Source organism: Primulina huaijiensis, chromosome 3, assembly GCF_012295235.1.
Source record: "Primulina huaijiensis isolate GDHJ02 chromosome 3, ASM1229523v2, whole genome shotgun sequence".
Taxonomy (NCBI): Eukaryota; Viridiplantae; Streptophyta; class Magnoliopsida; order Lamiales; family Gesneriaceae; genus Primulina; species Primulina huaijiensis.
The window spans coordinates 17,049,627-17,072,873 of record NC_133308.1 but is presented as its reverse complement, the minus strand read 5'-3'; the positions used below and the strand labels follow the sequence as shown (position 1 = coordinate 17,072,873).

Below are 23,247 nucleotides of genomic sequence, written 5' to 3'. Positions count from 1 at the left end.
ATAGAATCGCTGCTAGGAACCCACATTCTGTCTCGATATCTCACAATACCGTCGCTAACTGTATACAAGATACTGCCCTTGGCCTCATCTCTCTGTTTCCACTTTGCCAACTGCTCGTCTGCTGACTGCCCACTTCGAATACGGTCTAGAAGAGAGGACAGAATAGTCAAGGTAGATAGACGGGGAACTCTACCTCGTGGATAACTCTCTAGATCAAATCTCTGCATCTCAAACCGAAGGGGTCTAGAAATCGTCAAATGAGCCATCACTGCGACTTTCCTGCTCAATGCATCCGCGACTACATTAGCTTTGCCCGGGTGGTAGCTAATGTCACAGTCGTAATCCTTCACTAGCTCCAACCAACGCCTCTGACGCATGTAAAGCTCTTTCTGCGTAAAGAAATACTTGAGGCTCTTATGGTCGGTAAAGATCTGACACTTCTCCCTGTAAAAATAATGCCTCCAAATCTTCAAGACAAAAACTACGGCTGCCAAATCTAGATCATGGGTAGGGTAGTTCTTCTCATGGGTTTTCAACTGTCGAGAAGCATATGCTATAACCTTCCCATACTGCATCAACACTTCACCTAGACCGAGCTTCGAAGCATCGGTATACAGAACAAACTCACCGGGCCCTGACAGCATGGCCAATACTGGCGCGGAGATGAGAGCTTGCTTCAAAGTATCGAAGCTCTTCTGGCACTCCTCGCTCCACACAAATTTAACATTCTTCTTTGTCAATGATGTGAGTGGAACTGCGATGGAAGAGATCCTTGAATGAACTTCCGGTAATATCCTGCTAGCCCAAGAAAAATGCGGATCTCTGATGCATTCTACGGCACAACCCAATGTCTGACTGCTGCAACTTTCGCTGGGTCTACCTCAATACCGCTGCTAGAAACAATGTGGCCTAAGAACGCCACCTTCTCTAACCAGAATTCGCATTTACTGAACTTCACGAATAGCTTATGCTTCTGCAAGGTCTGCAAAATTGTGGTCAGATGTTTGTCGTGCTCCTCGTGATTCTTCAAGTAGACGAGAATGTTGTCTATGAATACTATCACAAACTGATCAAGATACGGCTGAAATACGCGATTCATGAGATCCATGAAGATCGCTGGCGCATTCGTCAAACCGAACGGCATCACAAAGAACTCGTAGTGGCCATAACGAGTCCTGAAAGCAGTCTTGACAGCATCAGTATCTTTCACCCTCAACTGGTGATAACCGGAACGCAGATCGATCTTGGAGGATACCGAAGCTCCCTCCAACTGATCAAATAAATCCTCAATCCACGGTAGTGGGTACTTGTTCTTCACTGTGACCCTGTTCAACTCCTGTTAGTCAATACAAAGCCTCATCGAAACATCCTTCTTCTTCACAAACAAAACTGGCGCGCCCCATGGTGAAAAACTCGGGCGAATGAACTCCTTGTCAAGAAGTTCCTGGATCTGCTTCTTCAGTTCTGCCATCTCTGTCGGTGCTAATCGGTACGGCGCTTTTGAGATCGGTACCGTACCTGGCATAAGCTCAATAGAAAACTCCACTTGTCGCTCGGGTGGCATACCAGAGACGTCATCAGGAAACACGTCTAGAAAATCCCTAACAATTGGGACATCGGAGGCTGACTGACTGGGTGCCTCGGGGGCAGATGCAAAAGTCGCTAAAAATGCCCTACACCCTCTATACATGAGCTTCCTAGCCTAGACACAAGGTATAATGCGCGGTTAAGGAAAGTACCTGTCTGGCTCGAATAAGAACTGCGTCATCCCAGGCGGTCAGACTAGAACAGATCTCCGCTGAATGTCGATCAAAACTCTGTTCCTTAGTAGCCAGTCCATCCCCAGAATGATGTCAAACTCTGGCATCGGTAAGACAATCAGACCCGCATAAACGAGATTGCCATGAAGCTCGAGATCTATGTCTCGGATCACATTGGTAGCTGCCATCTCTTCACCCGAAGGCAATACTACTGAATAGGCTACATCTAGCCCAATGGTTTTGACCTTGAGAAAATTAGCAAAGACCTCCGAAGTAAAAGAGTGAGTAGCCCCTTAATCTATCAAGGCTTTCGTAGCTGAGCCAGCTATAAAAATTCTCCCTGAAAGGTTGGAACATCAAGCTGAACCCAATAATCACAAGAACTAACTTATAGACATGCAAAGGTCAAAGTTTTTCTAACTAAAATTCCCAAAAATAATACTGAGTAGAGCATGCAATCCTAACGAAATTCTAAGTTCAAAATATTAATCCCAATTCCCAAAACATTGAAATCTAATTATTAACTTAAAGTGTCACGCCCCGAGACCGGGGTTAGTCGACACCGGCGTTGCTCAACAATCACATAATCGTCAAACAACAAGCCTCGTAGTACAGTATATACCAATACCAGTTTATTTCTCATAATCAACAAAAAAATCGTCTTTATAACTTTAATACCAAAATAAACTGATTAAAAATGTTTTAATAGTGCGGAAGCGATAAACATAAACTAAGCTTTAAAACTTCTGGGATAAATCGAGATCTTCTACCATCCCCAAAATTGCTCTTGCTCCTCTTCATCCATTTGCTCTTCGTTCTTATCTGGGTGGGAAGGAAGTAAGGGGTGAGTATTTTGGGAAATACTCAGCAAGTGGGGGCCGTTCGAGACATGAAGCAAAATATACATATACATGAATTCAAATTTTACATAGTATATCATAACTTGAATAATTACAAATATTCATACTTTATAATCATAACATGTAATCACATATCATACTCGTATAGCATACTTGTTTAGCATACTCATATAGCACTGAAAGTCATCTCATTTCCATGGTTTCCTGATATCAGTCTCCTATATGTTAATCCTCTAAGGAGTGAGGCCATGTCCAATATGTTATTCCTCTATGGAGTGAGGCCGTATAGCGGTTACCATCCCACCATATAAGGGTCATAGTTCGGAAATCCTTTCTCATATCCAATCGAATCCTAACAGTGCTTTGAACATATAATTTGACAAATCTTGAAGAAAACATATCATGAACAATGAATTATGCTCGAACGAATTTTAAAAAAACGAAATAATTCATACGCAACATATTTTAAAACAAGCCCACTTACGAAGAACAAGTGTGGCAAACAAAAACTCACTTACTGAAGAATATATACATAACAAAAGCACACTTACAAAAGACAAGTGTGCAAATTATAATATAACAAAAACACACTTACGAAGGACAAGTGTGCAAATTATAGCATAGCAAAAACCCACTTACCTTAGATCTTGCTTGAAGAAAAAGTTGAATGAACAAGCTGAAATTTGTCTCTCAAAAATCAGCCAACTTGCAGGCACGTTTGCAACTTAATGAACCGTTGGATCAAGCTCGAACTTGTACAGCACGTTCGCAAGTAAGTTATTTAAAATATGAATGGTGGAGATTGCGTTTGGACTTCGTTTGTACCAGATTATGGACAAGAAACCGTAAATATGCTGTTCCGGCGTAGAATCGGAGCAGTATTTGTGAAACGACAATATCTTAAAAACTAACCGTTGGATTTGACTGAAGTTTGGATATGTTGTTCAAAACATATGAAGGTATGTTTTGAACGGTGAAGATTGGATTCCGAGGCCTGGAGTGATGGGACGAAATTTCAGAACGTGTGCAGATTTTCGGTCTCTTGGCAGCACCTCGGGGGACGAAATTCTCGAAAATTGGAGAGAGAGGAGCTCGAAATTTTGAGCTTGGAATGTGTGAATTTTGAATGCATAGAGTCTCTTATTTATAGGTGTGTGAATAAAAATCTTACCATAACCGGGTTGATACTTCTTCCATAATTTCAAGGATATTTCTTCCATTATTTTATAACATGCCAAATTCGCAAAACTTGATTCCCAAACAATGCTTATTTACCAAAATTATCTCATCTCCTAAATCAATTATATATGTATATTTATTTATTTAATAATCTCATACATGTATCTATATTATCCCTTTTATTAAATATAAATCACAAGATACACATACATATACATATACATATACATAGGTGTATAAATTATTTATATTGACAACTTCTTAATTAAATTCTTGAAGAGTTTAAAATAGCTAAATCCTTGATAAATTAATATTATCTTGAGTATAATTAAATACATGATTTAGAATTTACGGAGTTTTACAGTATTTCTCTAGGTTATTAATATATATCACATGTATAAGTATTTATTATCTAATTATTTAAATTCTTGATATGTTTATCTCAAAATTCTTATCTCCGAAAAAAAATCAGGGCTTCACATCCTTCCCACCTTATTGGAAGTTTCGTCCTCGAAACTTGGGTTGAGTTGATATTTGAATAGATAAGAATATTTTTCTCGCATTCTTTCTCCCAACTCCCACGTGGCTTCCTCTTCTACGTGATTATACCGTTGCACCTTGACGTAGGGGATAGAGCATCGTCTTAGTTCTACAATCTCTATGAATCTCAAATAATCTTACTTGTAGGTGTTATTATTTTAAAAAGGCTCAACTAATTCCTTCGGCTCATGTCCTAATTTATTAGCAATTCTTTAGATATGAAAGAGTGTGTAACGCCACATTTAAATAATACATAGGCAGGAACTTGTAAATTAGGACGGTACCTGACACAACGTCGTTGGCGTCGTCTGCCTCTTCTTGCGTCATGGCAAACACATGGGCGTTTGGTTTGTTATCTTTTGGCTTGTTGGGATTTGCTTCAGTTTTTGGTCTTTTATTTGTTCCGGCTGTCTTGTTGGCAGCTTCAGGACAATATGCGATGCGGTGTCCCGACTTCCCACAATCGAAGCAAGTTCTACTTACTCGACGGCACTCTCCACTGTGTCGGAGATGACAGGTGGGGCACTGCCTAATTTCTAGGTGGTTTGTGGCGGAGAATTGTCCTATGGAAGGTCCATCTGACTGATTAGACTTTTTGAACTTCTCTGCTCCCTGAGAAGGCTGGCCGATAAGAGGACGTTTATTTCTGTTTTCCCCTTCTCTTCGACGGATGTCAGTTTCGGCTCGGATGGCCGCGCCCATCAGGTCTGAAAATTGGATGGCTGGAAGACTGCTAAAGCTGATTGGATTCGGCTGTTCAATCCCTTCTTGAAGCGATGTAATTTCAAGACTTCGTCTGCCATAATTGCTGGAGCATAGGATCCAAGGGCATTGAACTGGGAGGTGTATTCCACAACTGACATATCCGGAGCTTGAGTGAAACTTTCGAACTCACTCAGTTTCTGCAGTCTGACCTCAGCTGGATAATACTGCTTCAGAAAGGCATCTCGGAAGTGCTGCCATGTGATTGGTCCAGTAGCGGTCATGGCTGGCGAGATTGCTTCCCACCACTTGCCTGCTTTGTACTCTAGGAAAGGCACGATCACATCCACCTTAAGCGCCTCGGGAACTTCTAACAGTCGTAGCTAAGTCTCTATACTTTTTAGCCAACTTTGGCCGACTTCAGGATCGGCGTCCCCTTTAAATGTAGGGAATCGGTTCTTGCGGAGGGATTCATAGTGAAACTTGATCCCATTCGGCGGTGGGGGTGGAGGTTGCTGATTGACGTTCTGGTTCATTAACCCTTGAAGTGTCGTTGCCACAATCGTGGCTATGGCCATCAGGTCTGCCTGGTTAAGACTGAATCCTGATGGTGGTCCATTATCTTCTCCGTTGTCATGGTTGTTGCTTTCATAGCGGGGGTTGCGGTCCTGTCTTCAGGGTCTGCCGACCATTTCCTACAACTAAAAGGTTTTTAAGAGTTCGTATCGGCAGAAATAATTGAATAGATTGTGATGAAAATAAATTGAAACCAATGGATCAAACAAAACATCTTTATTGATTTCTTAAAAGCAGGTAAACATAGGGAGTCTGAATAGAATAACAAATGTATTACCGAAAATGAAATGTACGAATGACAATGAAAGAAACGATAAAATGTGGAAGAAACTCATAGTGCAAAAACTAAGACACTCTACTCTACAATCTCTCCATTCCCGACGGCTTATATGGGTTCCGGCTCTATCTCTTCTGGTTCTTCCTCTAACTCCTTGCGGTATCGTTCCATGTCTTGTCGCAACATTTCCTCTCGGTATGTTGTCTCCTCTCACTAGTTCATATACCGGTAAACTGTCTTGTTAAGCTGGCAACGTACCTCCTCTTTCTCAATGGCTAGGGTCTCGATCTCACGCCTCTTATCACCTAATCTGGCTCTAAGTCACTTAAGCTGGCGGGTTTGGTAGTCAAGGGCGAGCTGTTTCATACGAATAACAGCCTGAGCACGATTGCGGGGTTGCAGGGGAGTTGATGGAGTTATTTCCGAAAAAATAGAAAGGCTCAGAATAGACTTAATCATATATATGATAGAAAATGACAAGTATCAAGATCATATAGAGTCAAATACATGGAAAAAAAAAATTTCGAGAAATTTACCAAAAATGGAAAGTTTGGAGATAGACATATTGATCCGAAGCATATGTCGAGAGGATTCCAGAACAATTGACGGAATCGAATTCGGAGTTTCTACGAAAAGTTATAGGGTTTACGAAACTTTCCTAAAACGACAAAAACGCGATTTCGGAGATCTAAACGAAGGATTTTGGTGATTTCGACTCCTACCTCACGACAAAGTCGTGAAAATTGCTCGTTGGGCTGTTTCGGAAGGGATAGCAGCGGCTCGATCAAAATTCCACCGAATTTTTTTTTTGTAAAACTTTTATTTATTTATTTATTTATTTATTTTTTCTGTACTACCCAACTAGATGATGAACCTGGCGGCTCTGATACCACTTAAATGTCACGCCCCGAGACCGGGGTTAGTCGACACCGGCGTTGCTCAACAATCACATAATCGTCAAACAACAAGCCTCGTAGTACAGTATATACCAATACCAGTTTATTTCTCATAATCAACAAAAAAATCGTCTTTATAACTTTAATACCAAAATAAACTGATTAATAATGTTTTAATAGTGCGGAAGCGATAAACATAAACTAAGCTTTAAAACTTCTGGGATAAATCGAGATCTTCTACCATCCCCAAAATTGCCCTTGCTCCTCTTCATCCATTTGCTCTTCGTTCTTATCTGGGTGGGAAGGAAGTAAGGGGTGAGTATTTTGGGAAATACTCAGCAAGTGGGGGCCGTTCGAGACAGGAAGCAAAATATACATATACATGAATTCAAATTTTACATAGTATATCATAACTTGAATAATTACAAATATTCATACTTTATAATCATAACATGTAATCACATATCATACTCGTATAGCATACTTGTTTAGCATACTCATATAGCACTGAAAGTCATCTCATTTCCATGGTTTCCTGATATCAGTCTCCTATATGTTAATCCTCTATGGAGTGAGGCCGTACAACGGTTACCATCCCACCGTATAAGGGTCATAGTTCGGAAATCCTTTCCCATATCCAATCGAATCCTAACAGTGCTTTGAACATATAATTTGACAAATCTTGAAGAAAACATATCATGAACAATGAATTATGCTCGAACGAATTTTAAAAAAACGAAATAATTCATACGCAACATATTTTAAAACAAGCCCACTTACGAAGAACAAGTGTGGCAAACAAAAACTCACTTACTGAAGAATATATACATAAAAAAGCGCACTTACAAAAGACAAGTGTGCAAATTATAATATAACAAAAACACACTTACGAAGGACAAGTGTGCAAATTATAGCATAGCAAAAACCCACTTACCTTAGATCTTGCTTGAAGAAAAAGTTGAATGAACAAGCTGAAATTTGTCTCTCAAAAATCAGCCAACTTGCAGGCACGTTTGCAACTTAATGAACCGTTGGATCAAGCTCGAACTTGTACAGAACGTTCCCAAGTAAGTTATTTAAAATATGAACGGTGGAGATTGCGTTTGGACTTCCTTTGTACCATATTATGGACAAGAAACCGTAAATATGCTGTTCCGGCGTAGAATCGGAGCAGTATTTTTGAAACGACAATATCTTAAAAACTAACCGTTGGATTTGACTGAATTTTGGATATGTTGTTCAAAACATATTGAGGTATGTTTTGAATGGTGAAGATTGGATTCGGAGGCCTGGAGTGATGGGACGAAATTTCAGAACGTGTGCAGATTTTCGGTCTCTTGGCAGCACCTCGGGGGACGAAATTCTCGAAAATTGGAGAGAGAGGAGCTCGAAATTTTGAGCTTGGAATGTGTGAATTTTGAATGCATAGAGTCTCTTATTTATAGGTGTGTGAATAAAAATCTTACCATAACCGGGTTGATACTTCTTCCATAATTTCAAGGATATTTCTTCCATTATTTTATAACATGCCAAATTCGCAAAACTTGATTCCCAAACAATACTTATTTACCAAAATTATCTCATCTCCTAAATCAATTATATATGTATATTTATTTATTTAATAATCTCATACATGTATCTATATTATCCCTTTTATTAAATATAAATCACAAGATACACATACACATACATATACATATACATATACATAGGTGTATAAATTATTTATATTGACAACTTCTTAATTAAATTCTTGAAGAGTTTAAAATAGCTAAATCCTTGATAAATTAATATTATCTTGAGTATAATTAAATACATGATTTAGAATTTACGGAGTTTTACAGTATTTCTCTAGGTTATTAATATATATCACATGTATAAGTATTTATTATCTAATTATTTAAATTCTTGATATGTTTATCTCAAAATTCTTATCTCCGAAAAAAAATCAGGGCTTCACATAAAGCGTTAAGTTACATGTCATAAGCATGGTCTCCGGGTTCGTCTCTGTCGCATGAAGGGCAAAAACTCTGCCTTGGGTAGGCAGATTCTTCCGAGGGCACTGCTGCAGCAAGTGGTCTGGGCTACCACACTTATAACACTTCCCTGAGCCATACATACATGCTCCAGGATGGCGGCGTGTGTACTTGGGACAGACTGAGTGCTCAAAGGTCATCGGGACTGCGTGTCCTTGCTGCCGCTGCTGCGGTCCTCTGTTTCTGGGCGGGCCGTGATGAGGCCTCTTATGCTGCTGCTGCTGCTGAGGAGGGGGCGGTGTAGTACTGGAACTGATTGCTTACCCTGGCGATCCCTCTCAATGTCAATCTGATCTTGCTCTACAGCAAGAGCTCTGGAAACAGCGACTTCAAAGGTAGTAGGGCCAGCTACCCTAACATCACGGCGCAAGATCAGCCGTAGTCCATCTAGAGAGTGCCTCTGTAAAGGCCTAAAAATCCGTGCTTGAAAAATTGCGGATAATTTAAAATTTTTCTTTTTAAATAAATAAAATTGCCCCATTCGTAATTGAACTGATAAATAAAGTGTGATTTTCAAAGTGGCAGCGGAAGAAATTAATATTTTTCGAAACAACAGTTAAAAATTTATTCAACAATATATAAAAATGTCTGAGCAATCGAATAATAATAAATGCTGAACTGAGGTCCTCGGGTCCTACTACTGCCGACTCGAGCTGGCTCACTGGTCCCCGCCCTCAATCCCCACATCATCATCAGCACCTACAACAATCAAGTCTAGTGAGTCTAAAGACTCAACATGCATATATCATAAATAACAAGTAGATAAATAATAAGCTTGCATGCAAGTGAGGATATCATGTCATGAGGCATATCGTAAAAATAACGTGTAATGATTAATTATAATACGTGCATAACTGAAATGAGAAATCATAAATGAAAATGGTTGCTCCTTGGAGCCCTGTCATGAAATATCCTGTAATAATTTTCTGGTGAGATTATGGTCTACGCAAGTGGTCCCTGAACTGAACTGAGCTGACCAGTAACTGGCGACCGGAATGAAACTGAACTGACCGGTAACTGACGACCGGACTTAATCATGATAGTAAAGTGACCACAAGCAATATCGCCTAAATCTCAAAATGAACATTTTTGCACGTAATATAATTAATTAACATAATTAAATATCCTGTCATAATTTTACTGAATGGATTGGATCGCTCCCAGGCTTGCTGCAACCTAAATATGCCATAAAGAATATGCAATAGTTTTAAAATGCGCAACTATGCAATTAAACCCGAAAGTGCAACAATTATGTCCAACGACTCCGTATTTAATCATGACCCCGAACCAACACTGAACCAACATGTATTCATGATTAAAATACGCCCAAAATGATGAAATAACGCTCCAAAAATGGTTAGGGTCAAAATCTAGGTGAAATGGAGGCCAAAACATGAAACGCTCTTTCGAGAGTCAATTTGGCACATCGCACCGTAAATTCTCGTACGACCTCAAAAACGATCCGAATCACAAACGGCCAAAAACATGACCTTCTTAACTTGATTAGGCACTGTCCAGTCCAAGGCCATAGGCTAAAAGCCAACCGAGAACTCGAACGAGCCACTGAACCGTCACAGCAAGTTGCTGTCCAAAAATACAGCAGCTGTGCTTTGGTTTATTGCGTCGATTGCAAGGCTAATGGCCATTGGGGCTTGAACCACCGACCAAAACCTCTTACCAACATCCCAAGGAATGATTTGAACCAAGGCTAAGGACCCTAGGCCAGCCACAATTCGAAATATTCCAGCAAACATCAGAAAAGTTCACCCGAGAGCACCTTTGCATGCGCGTGAGGTGTATGGCTTTGATTGCTGTCTCGTGTCGTTCCAGTGGCCATTTGATTGACCATGGCACAATCTAGACATCTAGGGGCATGGTATGAACCGTGGCTAAGGGCCATAGGCCAACCAAGATCCACACCACTCCACCATTTTCGAAACACACTCATGCTGTCAAAAGAGAAAGCCGAAGGGCTGGGACTGTTCTTGAGTATTTTATTGTAAAACCGATTCACCATGGACCAAGCCACCAAAAGGACGACTTAGTCACGTCTTAGACATGCTAGGGGAGTGATCTAACCATGGCTATAGGCCTTGTAGCAGCCATGATCAGATTTATATCCCTGATGACAGCAACATCCGATTTTCGAAAACACAAATGGACCAAATGGGGAGTTGCTGTCATTTTCTTGCTTTCCAGTGAGCATGGAGTTAAACCAATGGACAAATGTGGTCCTAATGCATCCTATTACATGTATAGACGTCGTCTTGGGAGCCTGGAATCGAACCAATACCTGAAACTCACAAGACAAAGCAAACCGTGAAATGCATCATGAGAACCGAAAATCTGTAATGCTATTTTCTGAAAAATTCCTTGATGTATTTCGGTTTTTGGATATCAAACATGATCATGCAATGTTAAATAATGATAATAGGACTTGATTGAAGAGTCAAGGAAGAATATATGCATGCCTGGTTTCGTTTAAAAGAAAAACGAAAGAATGAGACGATTCGGCGCGGAGGAGATGGAGCGCTTTCTTTTCTACCTTTCTTCTTACTCGATTTTTCTCTCCTATCTCCCACGGAATTCTCACGTTTTTTACACTCTGAAATACTCTCTAATTCGGTGATGAGGGAGGGGAAAGTGGTGGTTGGGAGAGTGAGGGAAGTGGGTGCAAAATATAGGGAACAAATCAAGACCAAGTCTCCCCCTTTTGAAATTTGAATTTTGGTTGAAAACACATAATTGTTGGGGTGTTTTGTTGGAGGCTAGGTGCCCGATTTCCTCATGAAATCTAGACTAGGATAATGCTTCATAGTTAATTAATTAAGGTTGCTAAATAAATAAAAAAGGTTAGCATGCTAAAATAATAAAGAATGGGCCAAAGATGATGAGTTGGCAAGGCATTGCTTAATCATCTAGGGACCCAAATTTGGTAACTAAATGGAGGGGAATTGTTGCTTATTTACTAAATTTCTAACCCTTAAGAGCCTTACCTATCCTTTAATTAATTTAGTGAATAAATCCCTTAATTATTGGAACTTAAATGAACTAATTTCCTACTCACCTCAAGTTGTATAAATAATTCCCAAAACCTCCTTATTAACTTAAATTAACTTACTTGCTAGTTAAAATAAATTCTGGAAATGTTTTCGGAAATCTTAAATTTTATCTCAAAGCTCCAACTCCGGTCCGGCCTCACTGAAATAACTGAAATGCTAACAAATAAACTGTTACGGGAAACAATTAAATTTAAATACTCATGCAATAAAATCAATTTAATTTAAATACTAGAATTATGCATGGCTTATACGTAGTCTAAGTTACGGGCTCTACAGGCTCAGCTTGGCACTCACATCATTCGCAACCAGGGGCACAAAATGGCAGCCTCTCTCAAACTTACGGATGAACTTCGTAACCGTCAGATCTCCTTGCCTCAGGGTCATGAACTCCCTGGTCAATCTAGAACGCACTTCGTCAGTAAAATATTTGGAGTAAAATACCTCTGTGAAGCGCGTCCAGCTCAAAGTAGCCAAGTTCAGGCCTACTGATGCTCCTTCCCACCATAAGCGGGATCTCCTCCGAATAAATAGGTGGCGCAACGAACTCTGTCTACATCCCCAAGCTCCATAAACTCAAAGATATCCTCGAGGGACTTGATCCAGCCTTCGGCAATCATGGGATCTGTCGTCCCTGAAAATTCCTTCGGACGCATCTTCGTAAACCTCTCATAAGTAGCCTCGGGCCCTGTCATCCTGGCCGCCACATCATTGTTCCCCGCAAACTGTGCGAAGAACTGAGTCATCCCAGCTAGCATCTGGGCATTCATGTCTGGTGGAGGGGGTGGAGGTCCATTCCTCTCCTGCCTCTGATTCTCACCGTCCTCGTGACGAGGCTCATCATCTCTCGCGTGCTCAAGGATACGTCTAGGAGGCATACTGTTCCATACATAATCCATACGTAACAAACATGCATAATCTCCATTATTTCTTTAATTTAAATAAATATTGCATAATTAAAATCTTGACGTAAAACATTTCATGAAAACATGATGTTAAATATTTCATGCTTTAAACAAAATGCATATATGTAAAACTTACAGACCGAAGGCGTGAATTCGTGAGCTTCTTGAGGTCATTAGTAGTATAACCCTTTACAAGAACATAGGCTCTGATACCACCTGTAGAGGCCCGTGTTTCGTACTTGAAAATTTGCGGAATAAAAAAAATTTTCTCTTTAATTAAATAAAAAACTTCATTCATAAAATAAACTGATAAAAAAATGGTTCAACGTTTAAAGTAGCAGCGGAAGTAAATATTTGTTTTAAAGAAACAACTAAAAAAATTTCAACAAAATAAAAACTGAGTTTGGAATAATAATAGTAAGTGCTGAAAATGAGGTCCTCGGGTTCCTACTACTGCCGACCCACGATGGTTCACTGGTCCCCGCTCTCGGTCTCGACCTCATCAGTACCTACAACAATCAAGTCTAGTGAGTCTAAAGACTCAGCATGCATATATCGTAAATAACAAGTACATATATCATAAAATTTCATGCCATGTAAAGATATCATGTCGTAAAATGTAACGTGGAAATATCGTGTCATAAAGCGTATCATGAAAATCGTGTCATGAATAATTATAAATATGTGCATAACTGAACTGAAAATCGTAAGTGAAATGTTTGCTCCGTGGAGCCCTGTCATGAAATAGCATGTAATAATTTTCTGTTGAGATTATGTTCTACGCAAGTGGCCCATGAACTGAACTGAATCGCCTGATCAGACTAAACCACAGTATACTGGGCGGTAGAGATCATCACAGCCCTTGGACTGGATATCCGTACCAATAAATGAACATGAACCGGTTAGTGACCACCGGGTGAGATAATAATCCCATGATAAGCTGCAATCTCATGATAGTGAGGTGGCCACAAGCCATATCGCATAAATCTCAAAAAATGAATATTTTATATTTTTATGCACATAATATAATTAAATAACATAATTAAACATCCTGTATTAATTTACCAAATGTGTTCGATCGTTCCCAGGCTCGATGCGCCCTAATTCTAACATGAAAAATATGCAAATGATTTAACTTGACCAAAACTTCGTAATTGAACCCAAAAACGAGACAATTACGCTCAACGACTTAGTATTTAACCATGACTCCGTGTCAACCCGAACCAACACCGAACCATCATTTAGTCATGATTAAATTACACCTAAAATGATGAAATAATGCTCCTAAAGTTGTACAAGTCGAAATTTTGTTGAATGGAGGCCAAAACATGAAACGCTCTTTCGAGAGTCACTTTGGCACATTGCATCGTAAATTCTCGTACGACCTCTAAACTTGACCGAATCACAAACAGCCAAAAACATGACCTTCCTAGCTTGATGAGGTACTGTCCAGTCCAAGGCCATAGGCTAAAAGCCAACCAAGAACTCGTACGTGACCTCTGAACCAAAGCCAAACCTGCTGTCCAATAAAATACAGCAGCAGCTCTTGAGCTTTCGTCGCTTCGTTTCGAGACTATCGGCCATTGGGGTTTGAACCACCAACCAGAGCCTCTTACCAACATCTTAAGGTATGGTTTGAACCATGGCTAAGGGCCCTAGGCCAACCACAATTCAAGCCAACACCTACGACAAACCCGAAGCCCCACCCGAGAACACATGCTGGACCGTGGGGGGTGTAGCTTGTTTTGCTGTCAAATGAAGGATCCAATGGCTATGAGGTTAACCATGGTCCATGCTAGACATGCTAAGGTGTTGCATGAGTCATGGCTAAGGGCTAGAAGCCAACCACAACCCACTTGACACCATAAATTCGAAACTCAACACACAACCAAAACAAGAAAAATGAATACCGATAGGGCGCTGTTCTTGTTTTGTTTTTAAAACCGATGGGACTGTGAACCAAGCCATGAAAGGGAATCTTGGTCACGTCCTAGACATACCAAGGAGGGATTATAATCATGGCTACAGCCCCTAGGGCAGCCAAAATCAGAACTCACACCTTAGGCAAGAAAACAAGAAATCGAAACCAAAAACTGCACTATGGGAGTTGCTGTCCATTTCGTCTTGCTTGTGGCGAAGGGACTCAAACCGATGGACCAGCACCTCCCTAACACATCCTAGTTCATGTCTAAAAGCAGCCTTGGGAGCCTAGGACTCGAACCACCCTGCAAATCAACAAAAACAACCAAACCGTGAGGGCATAGGGTGAAGCAGAAAAATTCTGCACTACATTTTCGAAAATGGCTTGCCATAATTTTGGTTTTTTCTATTAAAATCATGAACAAATATGGTTTAAAAACATGTATATGACTTGAGTGAAGAGCAAAGAAAGATATATAAAACATTTAATTAATGTACAATTTTTATATTTATCAGACCTCCCAACCAGCTTAAATTGCTAGTGGGAAGTTAGCTACTCATTATTCAAAGTATAAAACTTTGAATATGAAATTAACATAATAATTATTTTTAAATGATGAAATGAAAGAAAAATAAAGAGAGAAATATTATGAACTCAAAGATTTGTTCATAGAATGAGAGATCTCCCAATTCATTACAATGCACCACTATTTATAGCCAAATTTGGGGAGACAACCACAAATAAAATATTATTTTTTACACATAAGTCTTCATTATATTGGTGTTCCAATAAATTATATTTTAATACACATCACTTTTGAAAATCTTTCCATCCAATTTTGCTTCTCCACATAAAATAAAACATGTGGATAATTGAGTTGTTTAAATTGTGGTATTTTATTTTAACCATTTGACCAAGTAGTTTGAGAGATATGGTCAAAATACTAAAGCATGGTAAAACTGCCTCTCCTTTGGTAACTTTGTTTGTTGCTTAATTTGATCCTAATTGTAGGAAGACTTTTATCTCATGCTTGTCACCAATATTGTAGATATTATCATCAACTTTCTACAGGTCCAAGAATCATTTTAATCTCATTTGCAACGCCAAGTTTATTCTTGTTTTATCGAACCTGTAAAAATAGTACAAACTTATAATTACACAACAACTTATTTTTATACAATTTATTATAAAACATAGAATATTTAAACATTTAATAAAGCAAAAACTATAAATTTATATTATAAAACATTTAATTAATGTACAATTTTTATATTTATCACACCCCCAACCATTTTATTGCTAGTCCCTAGCAATTTAAGCGTTAATAGCAATACAAAACATATTGATTAATTTAAATAGAAATGTAATCGCAATTATCCAAGTGTTTAAATTAAATTTGAAAACTGTCAAAGTTATATCAAGATCATCATAATTATAATTTATGAAATAATCTGAGCTGATCAATTCAAAGCTTATTTTCAGGTAGTTAAATGTACATGTCCTTCAGAAATTCCTAGTAAGAGTCTCAACTCCATATCCTCACGGGTTAATAAATTTTTCAATTTATGGGAACGATTTCTCTCATGGAGTTGGAATACAAATAAATACTCAGGAAAATGGTTTACAGAATGCAGACAGACAAACGAGCCAAATTAATCAAAAGATAGGAAATCCATTGATTCAAAATCTAGTTGTTCTTATTATATATTTTTTTTCTAATCTTTTTTTTTTGTTTTCATAACATCATGGAATCATACTAAGTTTATGCTTCTTGACCACATATTTATTTAATTTGTACAATAAATTTCTCTCTTTCTTTTTTTTTTTTTTTATTAGAGATAAATGTGTCATAGCATATAACTTAAAAATTACATAGATCTTCAACATCTTTCTTTTTGTTTTTTTTTCCTCTTTTTTTTTCTTCAGGAAATATCATTTTTTTTTTCAAAAAAGAACTCAAGATCTAAACAATAGATTGCCTCTCTCATGATCAATAAAGGCTCGAAAGTTGTTTTCTCAGTCCTCTCCACTCACTCACAAAATATGTGTGAGTTTAAAATTTTAGGCACTCTTATAAGGTATATCTTGGGCCATATACTTTAATACTTGATTTTATCACAATGGTTAATCAATAAAAAAGATTTCATAAATCATATTTTTATATTGAGCAGAATATTAAAATTGACATTTTTTCAAATAAAAATTTAAACATCCTTAAATAGATTAATACATGTTCTAATTTAAACCTTTCAAACATGTAATGTATGATATTTTTGCAAAAATTACTAAGATAAAAAAAATAAACATGGTTTTATTTTAAAATAATATATTTTTTAAATTATATATATTTTTAAAAAATTTTTGAATTTTTTTATTTTTTTTTTATAAATTTGTTCTCCCTTCAAACAGAATATGACATTGTCCCTAATGTCAAAATAACTATTAATAAAGAGTACATAATGAAAGAGATATCACCTTGAATTTTATTGAAGATAACAAACTAAAACAAACGCAAACCAATCCACGACTTTTGAATCAATGATCCAACTTTCTTTTCTTACTGCTTGATTGCGACCAATTGATCTTTGCTATCATCGGATCAGGTTTATGAACAAAAGCTTCCAAATAATCAATTAATCGGTCGGCAGTCGAAGGAGAGATGAGCATCATTCGTGAATTTTTTGAAATGAAATTCTGTTCCACAGCTTTATCAAGAAATGTCAACAAACTGTCATAATAATTATTGATATTCAACAAGCCCACAGGTTTATTATGGATATTAAGTTGTGCCCAAGAAACAGTGTGAAAAATTTCTGATAATGTACCAAAACCACCTGGTAATGCGATAAAAGCATTAGAATTTTCAATCATTTTGGAGATTCTTCATTTTTTCCAGGACTCGACCCACAAAATACACAAATATTTTTCAATGTTTGTGCAGAGGATGCAGCCATGTTTTTACTTTCTTTTTGGTCTGCGAAAATAGAGAGAAAGATGATATATTTTATAGGGGTTATATGTTATCATGACAAAACTATGGGTCACAGTTGTAAACAGAATAAACAGTAAAAACAATAATAACACACATGCATATAAACAGTAGTGTGATTGTGGCTCACAATTTTCCTCTGGTTTTACGTCCAGAAACGGCTTCAACGCCTTCTATGAGTCGAGGATATGCTTCCCATCCAATTTTCTAATAAATTGGCAAACAGGATCTTTTTAGTCGGATTCCCAAGACTATTAAAATGACGCTCGTCTTGGAATTGTTTCCATAAACGGAGAAGCTCAATATGCACGTTTCCACTAGAATGCGTCTCAAGAGTCAATAAGATGTTATCTAAAGACTCCTTACTCAGCCCATTCTTAATGAAACCAATTTTAACTTCTCTGTTATTGGAAACATATACCAAAGATCTGCATCGTTTGTCACAAGTCCATCTTGCACATTTATGACAAACCCCTAAACTTTTGGCCCTTCGTTTTTTCGCATAAGTACTTTTTCCTAATCCAGGCATATACCGAATGAGTAATGACTGTTAAACTTCTCCTTCTAATCGGACCTTAGCTTCTATTACAAGACGAATATCTTCTTGAATTCCTTTTCGCATTAACAATCTCAATCTTTCACACCTACCTGCATAAATTTTTCTTAGAACATTTTCAGAAACAAAGGGAAAATATTTACAAATTTTTGAGAGAATTTCATCCATTTTGAAAAGAAAAGAAATGATTTTTTTTATCAGCAATTGTGGAAAACTGATTAAACCGACTATGAGAACCACAGAGTACCGTTATCCGCCATTTAATCGGGAAAATAAAAAGATTAAGGAAACCTGAAATAAAAACAAACAAAATTAATTGCAATACAAAAAATCAAGGATCGCAAGGGAAATAAACTCTTCTTTAAAGATTTCATTTTCTAAAAATGGTTTAAGCCTTTGCCCATTTACTTTAAAAACATCACCATTTTTAGGATTTTCAATGTCCACAGCTCCATAAGGATACACATGTTTTACAACATATGGACCTGTCCATCTTGATCGTAATTTTCCAGGGAATATGTGAAGTCGCGAATTATAAAGCAAAACTTTTTTACCAATCTCAAAAGAGTTTCTAAGAATTGTTTTATCATGAAATGATTTGATTTTTGCTTTATAAATCCGTGAATTCTCATACGCTTCATTTCTGAGTTCATCAAGTCCATTAAGTTGCAATTTGCGCAATTTGTTGGCATCATCCATGCTTGAATTAAAAGTTTTGATCGCCCAATAAGCTTTATGTTCCAATTCCACAGGCAAATGACAATATTTTCCGTAAACCAACCTATAGGGAGACATGTTCAATGATGTTTTAAAAGCTGTTCGATATGTCCAAAGTGCATCATTAAGTCGCAGAGACCAATCTTTTCTATTTGAGTTAACAGTTTTTTCCAAAATTTACTTTATCTCCCTATTAGCTAATTCAACTTGTCCATTTGTTTGAGGATGATAAGGAGTAGTTATTTTATGAGTAATACCATATTTTTCATCAACGAAGCAAATGGTTTATTAACAAAGTGAGTTCCCCCATCACTTATCATGGCTCGAGGAATTCCAAATCTACTAAAAATACTTTCTTTTCAAAATTTGATGACGATTTTATGATCATTTGTTTGACATGGAATTGCCTCTATCCATTTGGAAACATAATCAATTGCAACTAAAATATACAAGTATCCAAACGAAGGTGGAAAAGGTTCCATAAAATCAATTCCTCGACAGTCAAAGATTCCAATTTTAATAATAGGATTCAAAGGCATCATGTTTCTTTTTGAAATCGCACCCAATTTTTGACAATTTTCACAGATCTTGCAGATTTCGTGGGTATCTTTAAACAAAGTGGGCCAATAAAATCCACACTGCAAGATTTTTGCAGCAGTTTTCTTTGAAGAAAAATGTCCTCCGCATGCTTCTGAATAACAAAATTTAATGACACGACTTACCTCATTGTCGAGTATGCAACGTAGAAAAATTTGATCCGGACAATACTTGAACAGATACGGATCATCCCAATAAAATTTTTTTACTTCATTCAAAAATTTTCTTTTATCTTGAGAACTCTATTGCAGTGGCATTTTTCCTATCACAAGAAAATTTACTATGTTAGCAAACCAAGGTGTAGTAGTAACTGAAAATAGATGTTCATCAGGAAAATTATCGTTAATTGGTGTCAATTCATAAGATGATCCTGTTACTAGTCTCGATAAATGATCGGCTACAACATTCTCGGTTCCTTTTTTATCTTTGATCACAATGTCAAATTCTTGGAGCAACAAAATCCATCGTATCAGTCGTGGCTTTGCATCCTGTTTGGTCAACAAATATCTAATAGCAGAATGATCAGTAAACACAATAGTCATTGATCCAATCAAATAAGAACGCAATTTATCTAATGCAAATATTACAGCAAGTAGTTCTTTTTCAGTTGTGGAATAATTCATTTGAGCATTGTTTAAAGTTCTACTTGCATAATATATCACATAAGGCTTACCATTTCTTCTTTGACCCAATACTGCACCGACTGCATAATCACTCGCATCGCACATGATTTCAAATGGTAAAGACCAATCAGGAGGTTGCATGATAGGAGCTGATGTTAAATGTCGAATGATTTTATCAAAAGCATTTTGGCATTCTTGAGTCCACTCAAATACATTGTCTTTTGTTAAGAGGTTACAAATGAGTTTAGAGATTAAACTAAAGTCCTTTATAAACCTCCTATAAAATCCAGCATGTCCCAAAAATGAACGAATTTCTTTAATGGTTTTTGGAGGGGGTAAATTGGCAATGACATCAACTTTTTCTTTATCAACTTCAATTCCATGAGATGACACAATATGTCCCAAAACAATTCCAGAATTAATCATGTAATGACATTTTTCCCAATTTAAAATCAGACCTTTTTCCTCACATCTTTTTAAAACTTTTTTTAAATTTTCAAGACAATTATCAAATGTACTACCAAAAATAGTTAAATCATCCATGAAAATCTCCAAACAATTTTCAACCATGTCGCTAAAAATGCTTAGCATACATCTTTGAAATGTTGCTGGGGCATTGCATAAACCAAATGGCATCCTTCTGAATGCAAATGTTCCAAAAGGACATGTGAATGTAGTTTTTTCTTGATCTTCAAGTACAATGGAAATTTGATAATAACCTGAATATCCATCAAGAAAACAGTAATAGGAATGAACTGCCACTCTTTCTAAAATTTGATCCAAAAATGGTAATGGAAAATGATCTTTTCTAGTGGCATCTTTTAATTTTCTGTAATCAATACACATACGCCAACTAGATGGGACTCGACTTGTTAACAATTCACCTTTTTCATTTTTTATCACTGTGATGCCAGATTTTTTTGGAACTACTTGTGTTGGACTTACCCATTTACTATCAGAAATAGTATAGATAATTCAAACATCAAGTAGTTTGCGAACTTCAGTTTTCACAACATATTTCATGTGCGGATTTAATCTCCTTTGTGGTTGTTGAGATGTTTTAGCATTTTCTTCTAAATGAATTTTGTGAGTGCAAATTAGTGGATTAATGCCCTTGAGATATTTTAATGTCCAACCAATTGCATTTTTATGTCTTTTAAGCATATCAACTAATTTACCTTCTTGATCACTTGCTAGTTTGGAAGAAATTACCACCGGATATGTTTCATCTTCTCCAAGAAATGCATACTTCAATTCTTCTGGCAAAGGTTTTAACTCCAATATGGGTGGTTCATCTTTGTTCTCATATTTTGCCTCAAATTCTTTCTCTGATCCTGGTAACGAGTGATACCTGATAAAATCATCAAGATCAATTTCAATATTTTTTTTAACAGTATCAATTGAACAAATATCTAATTGGTCACGAGTACTCCCTTCTTGAATGTTTTCTTCCACAAGAGTTTCAATAAGATTTTCATCTTCACTTTCATCTCCTTTGTCATGTGGTTGCTTACAAAGATTAAAAACATTAAGCTCCAAGGTCATGTTACCAAATGACAACTTCATTATTCCATTCCTGCAATTTATAAGAGCATTAGAAGTTGCTAAAAATGGACGACCCAAAATTACAGGAATTGCATTACAAGCTTCGATAGGTTGAGTATCTAAAACTATGAAATCGACAGGATATACAAAGTTATCAACTTGGACCAACACGTCTTCTACCATACCTCTTGGCACTTTAACAGATCTATCGGCAAGTAAAAGTGTTACCGAAGTAGGTTTTAACTCACCTAGATTGAGTTCTTGATAAACTGAATATGGAAGTAAATCACACTAGCTCCAAGATCAAGCAAGGATTTTTTAATCTTTCGTTCTCCAATAATACATGAAATAGTAGGACAACCAGGATCTTTGTATTTCAAATTATTATTATTTTGAATAATTGCACTTACTTGTTCGGCTAAAAATGCTTTCTTTTTCACATTCAATTTTCTTTTCACGATGCACAAGTCTTTCAAAAATTTGGCATATGATGGTACCTGCTTTATTGCATCTAATAAAAGAATATTAACTAGTACTTGTTTAAAAATATCATATATATTAGAATTCAAATTTGATTTTTTTTGTATTTTTCAATGCATGAGGGAATGGTGGTGGCACTATCTGTTGATCCTCTTCTTCGCAAGTTATGGGTTCCATTTCCTTACCCTTTGGAGTTGATTTATCATCATTTTCACAAGGTTCAAGAATGGATTTTTCCACTACATTACCACTGCAAAGGGTAATAACAGATTTTACCTGATCCATCGGTTGAGTTCCAGAAGTTCCGGTTTGTGAATGATGATCCTTGGGATTAGGCTGTTGTTGTGAAGGAAACTTACCTTTTTCATGAACATTAAGTGCATATGCAAATTTAGCAAGAGTATCTTTAAAATTTGTCATGATTTGAGCAGTTTGAGTATTGATAGACTCTTGCTTTGCAATGAAAGAATTCAATATATCTTCCAAGTTCCTTTTAGGTGGAGGAACATATGGTGCATAATTTTGAAAATTTTGTTGATTTTGGAAATGTGGTTGTGAAAATTGTGCAGCATTATCATTCCTCCAACTAAAATTTGGATGATTTCGCCAACCTGGATTGTAAGTTTGAGAAAATGGTTCAAAATTTGGCCTTTTGAAATTGTTCAAATAATTGGCTTGTTCATGGAGACATTCTTTAAAAGGGGGCAAAGTGGGACAATCTTTTGTAGAATGATCACTTGTATCACAGATGTGACACACAATTTCTTGAACAGATTTTAATTGACCATTCTTTTTCAATTCAAGTGCTTCAACTTTTCTTGCCAAAGAGGTAAATCTAGCTTGCAGATCATGTTCATCTTTCAGGGTATACATACCTCCACTAGATGTGGGAAATTGAATCTTGTTTGATGGTTCGATTATACCTATAGTGTCCCAATTTTGAGCATTTTCAGCTAATGAATCGAAATACTCAATTGCCTCGTTTGGATCTTTATCTTCAAATGTTTCATTACACATAAATTCAATCAT

The 23,247-nt window shown here is 37.0% G+C and overlaps 1 protein-coding gene and 1 pseudogene across 1 annotated transcript; both read right to left on the bottom strand.

The window, feature by feature from the left end:
- Window positions 1-5,040: 5,040 nt before the first annotated feature.
- Window positions 5,041-5,619, bottom strand: LOC140972519 (uncharacterized). The gene is made up of 2 exons (XM_073434935.1): window positions 5,451-5,619; window positions 5,041-5,408 (listed from the first exon to the last, which is right to left on the bottom strand). Exons 1-2 carry the CDS (start codon window positions 5,617-5,619, stop codon window positions 5,041-5,043), a joined length of 537 nt encoding a protein of 178 aa, XP_073291036.1.
- A 12,254-nt stretch (window positions 5,620-17,873) lies between these two features.
- Window positions 17,874-23,247, bottom strand: LOC140972518 (uncharacterized; annotated as a pseudogene).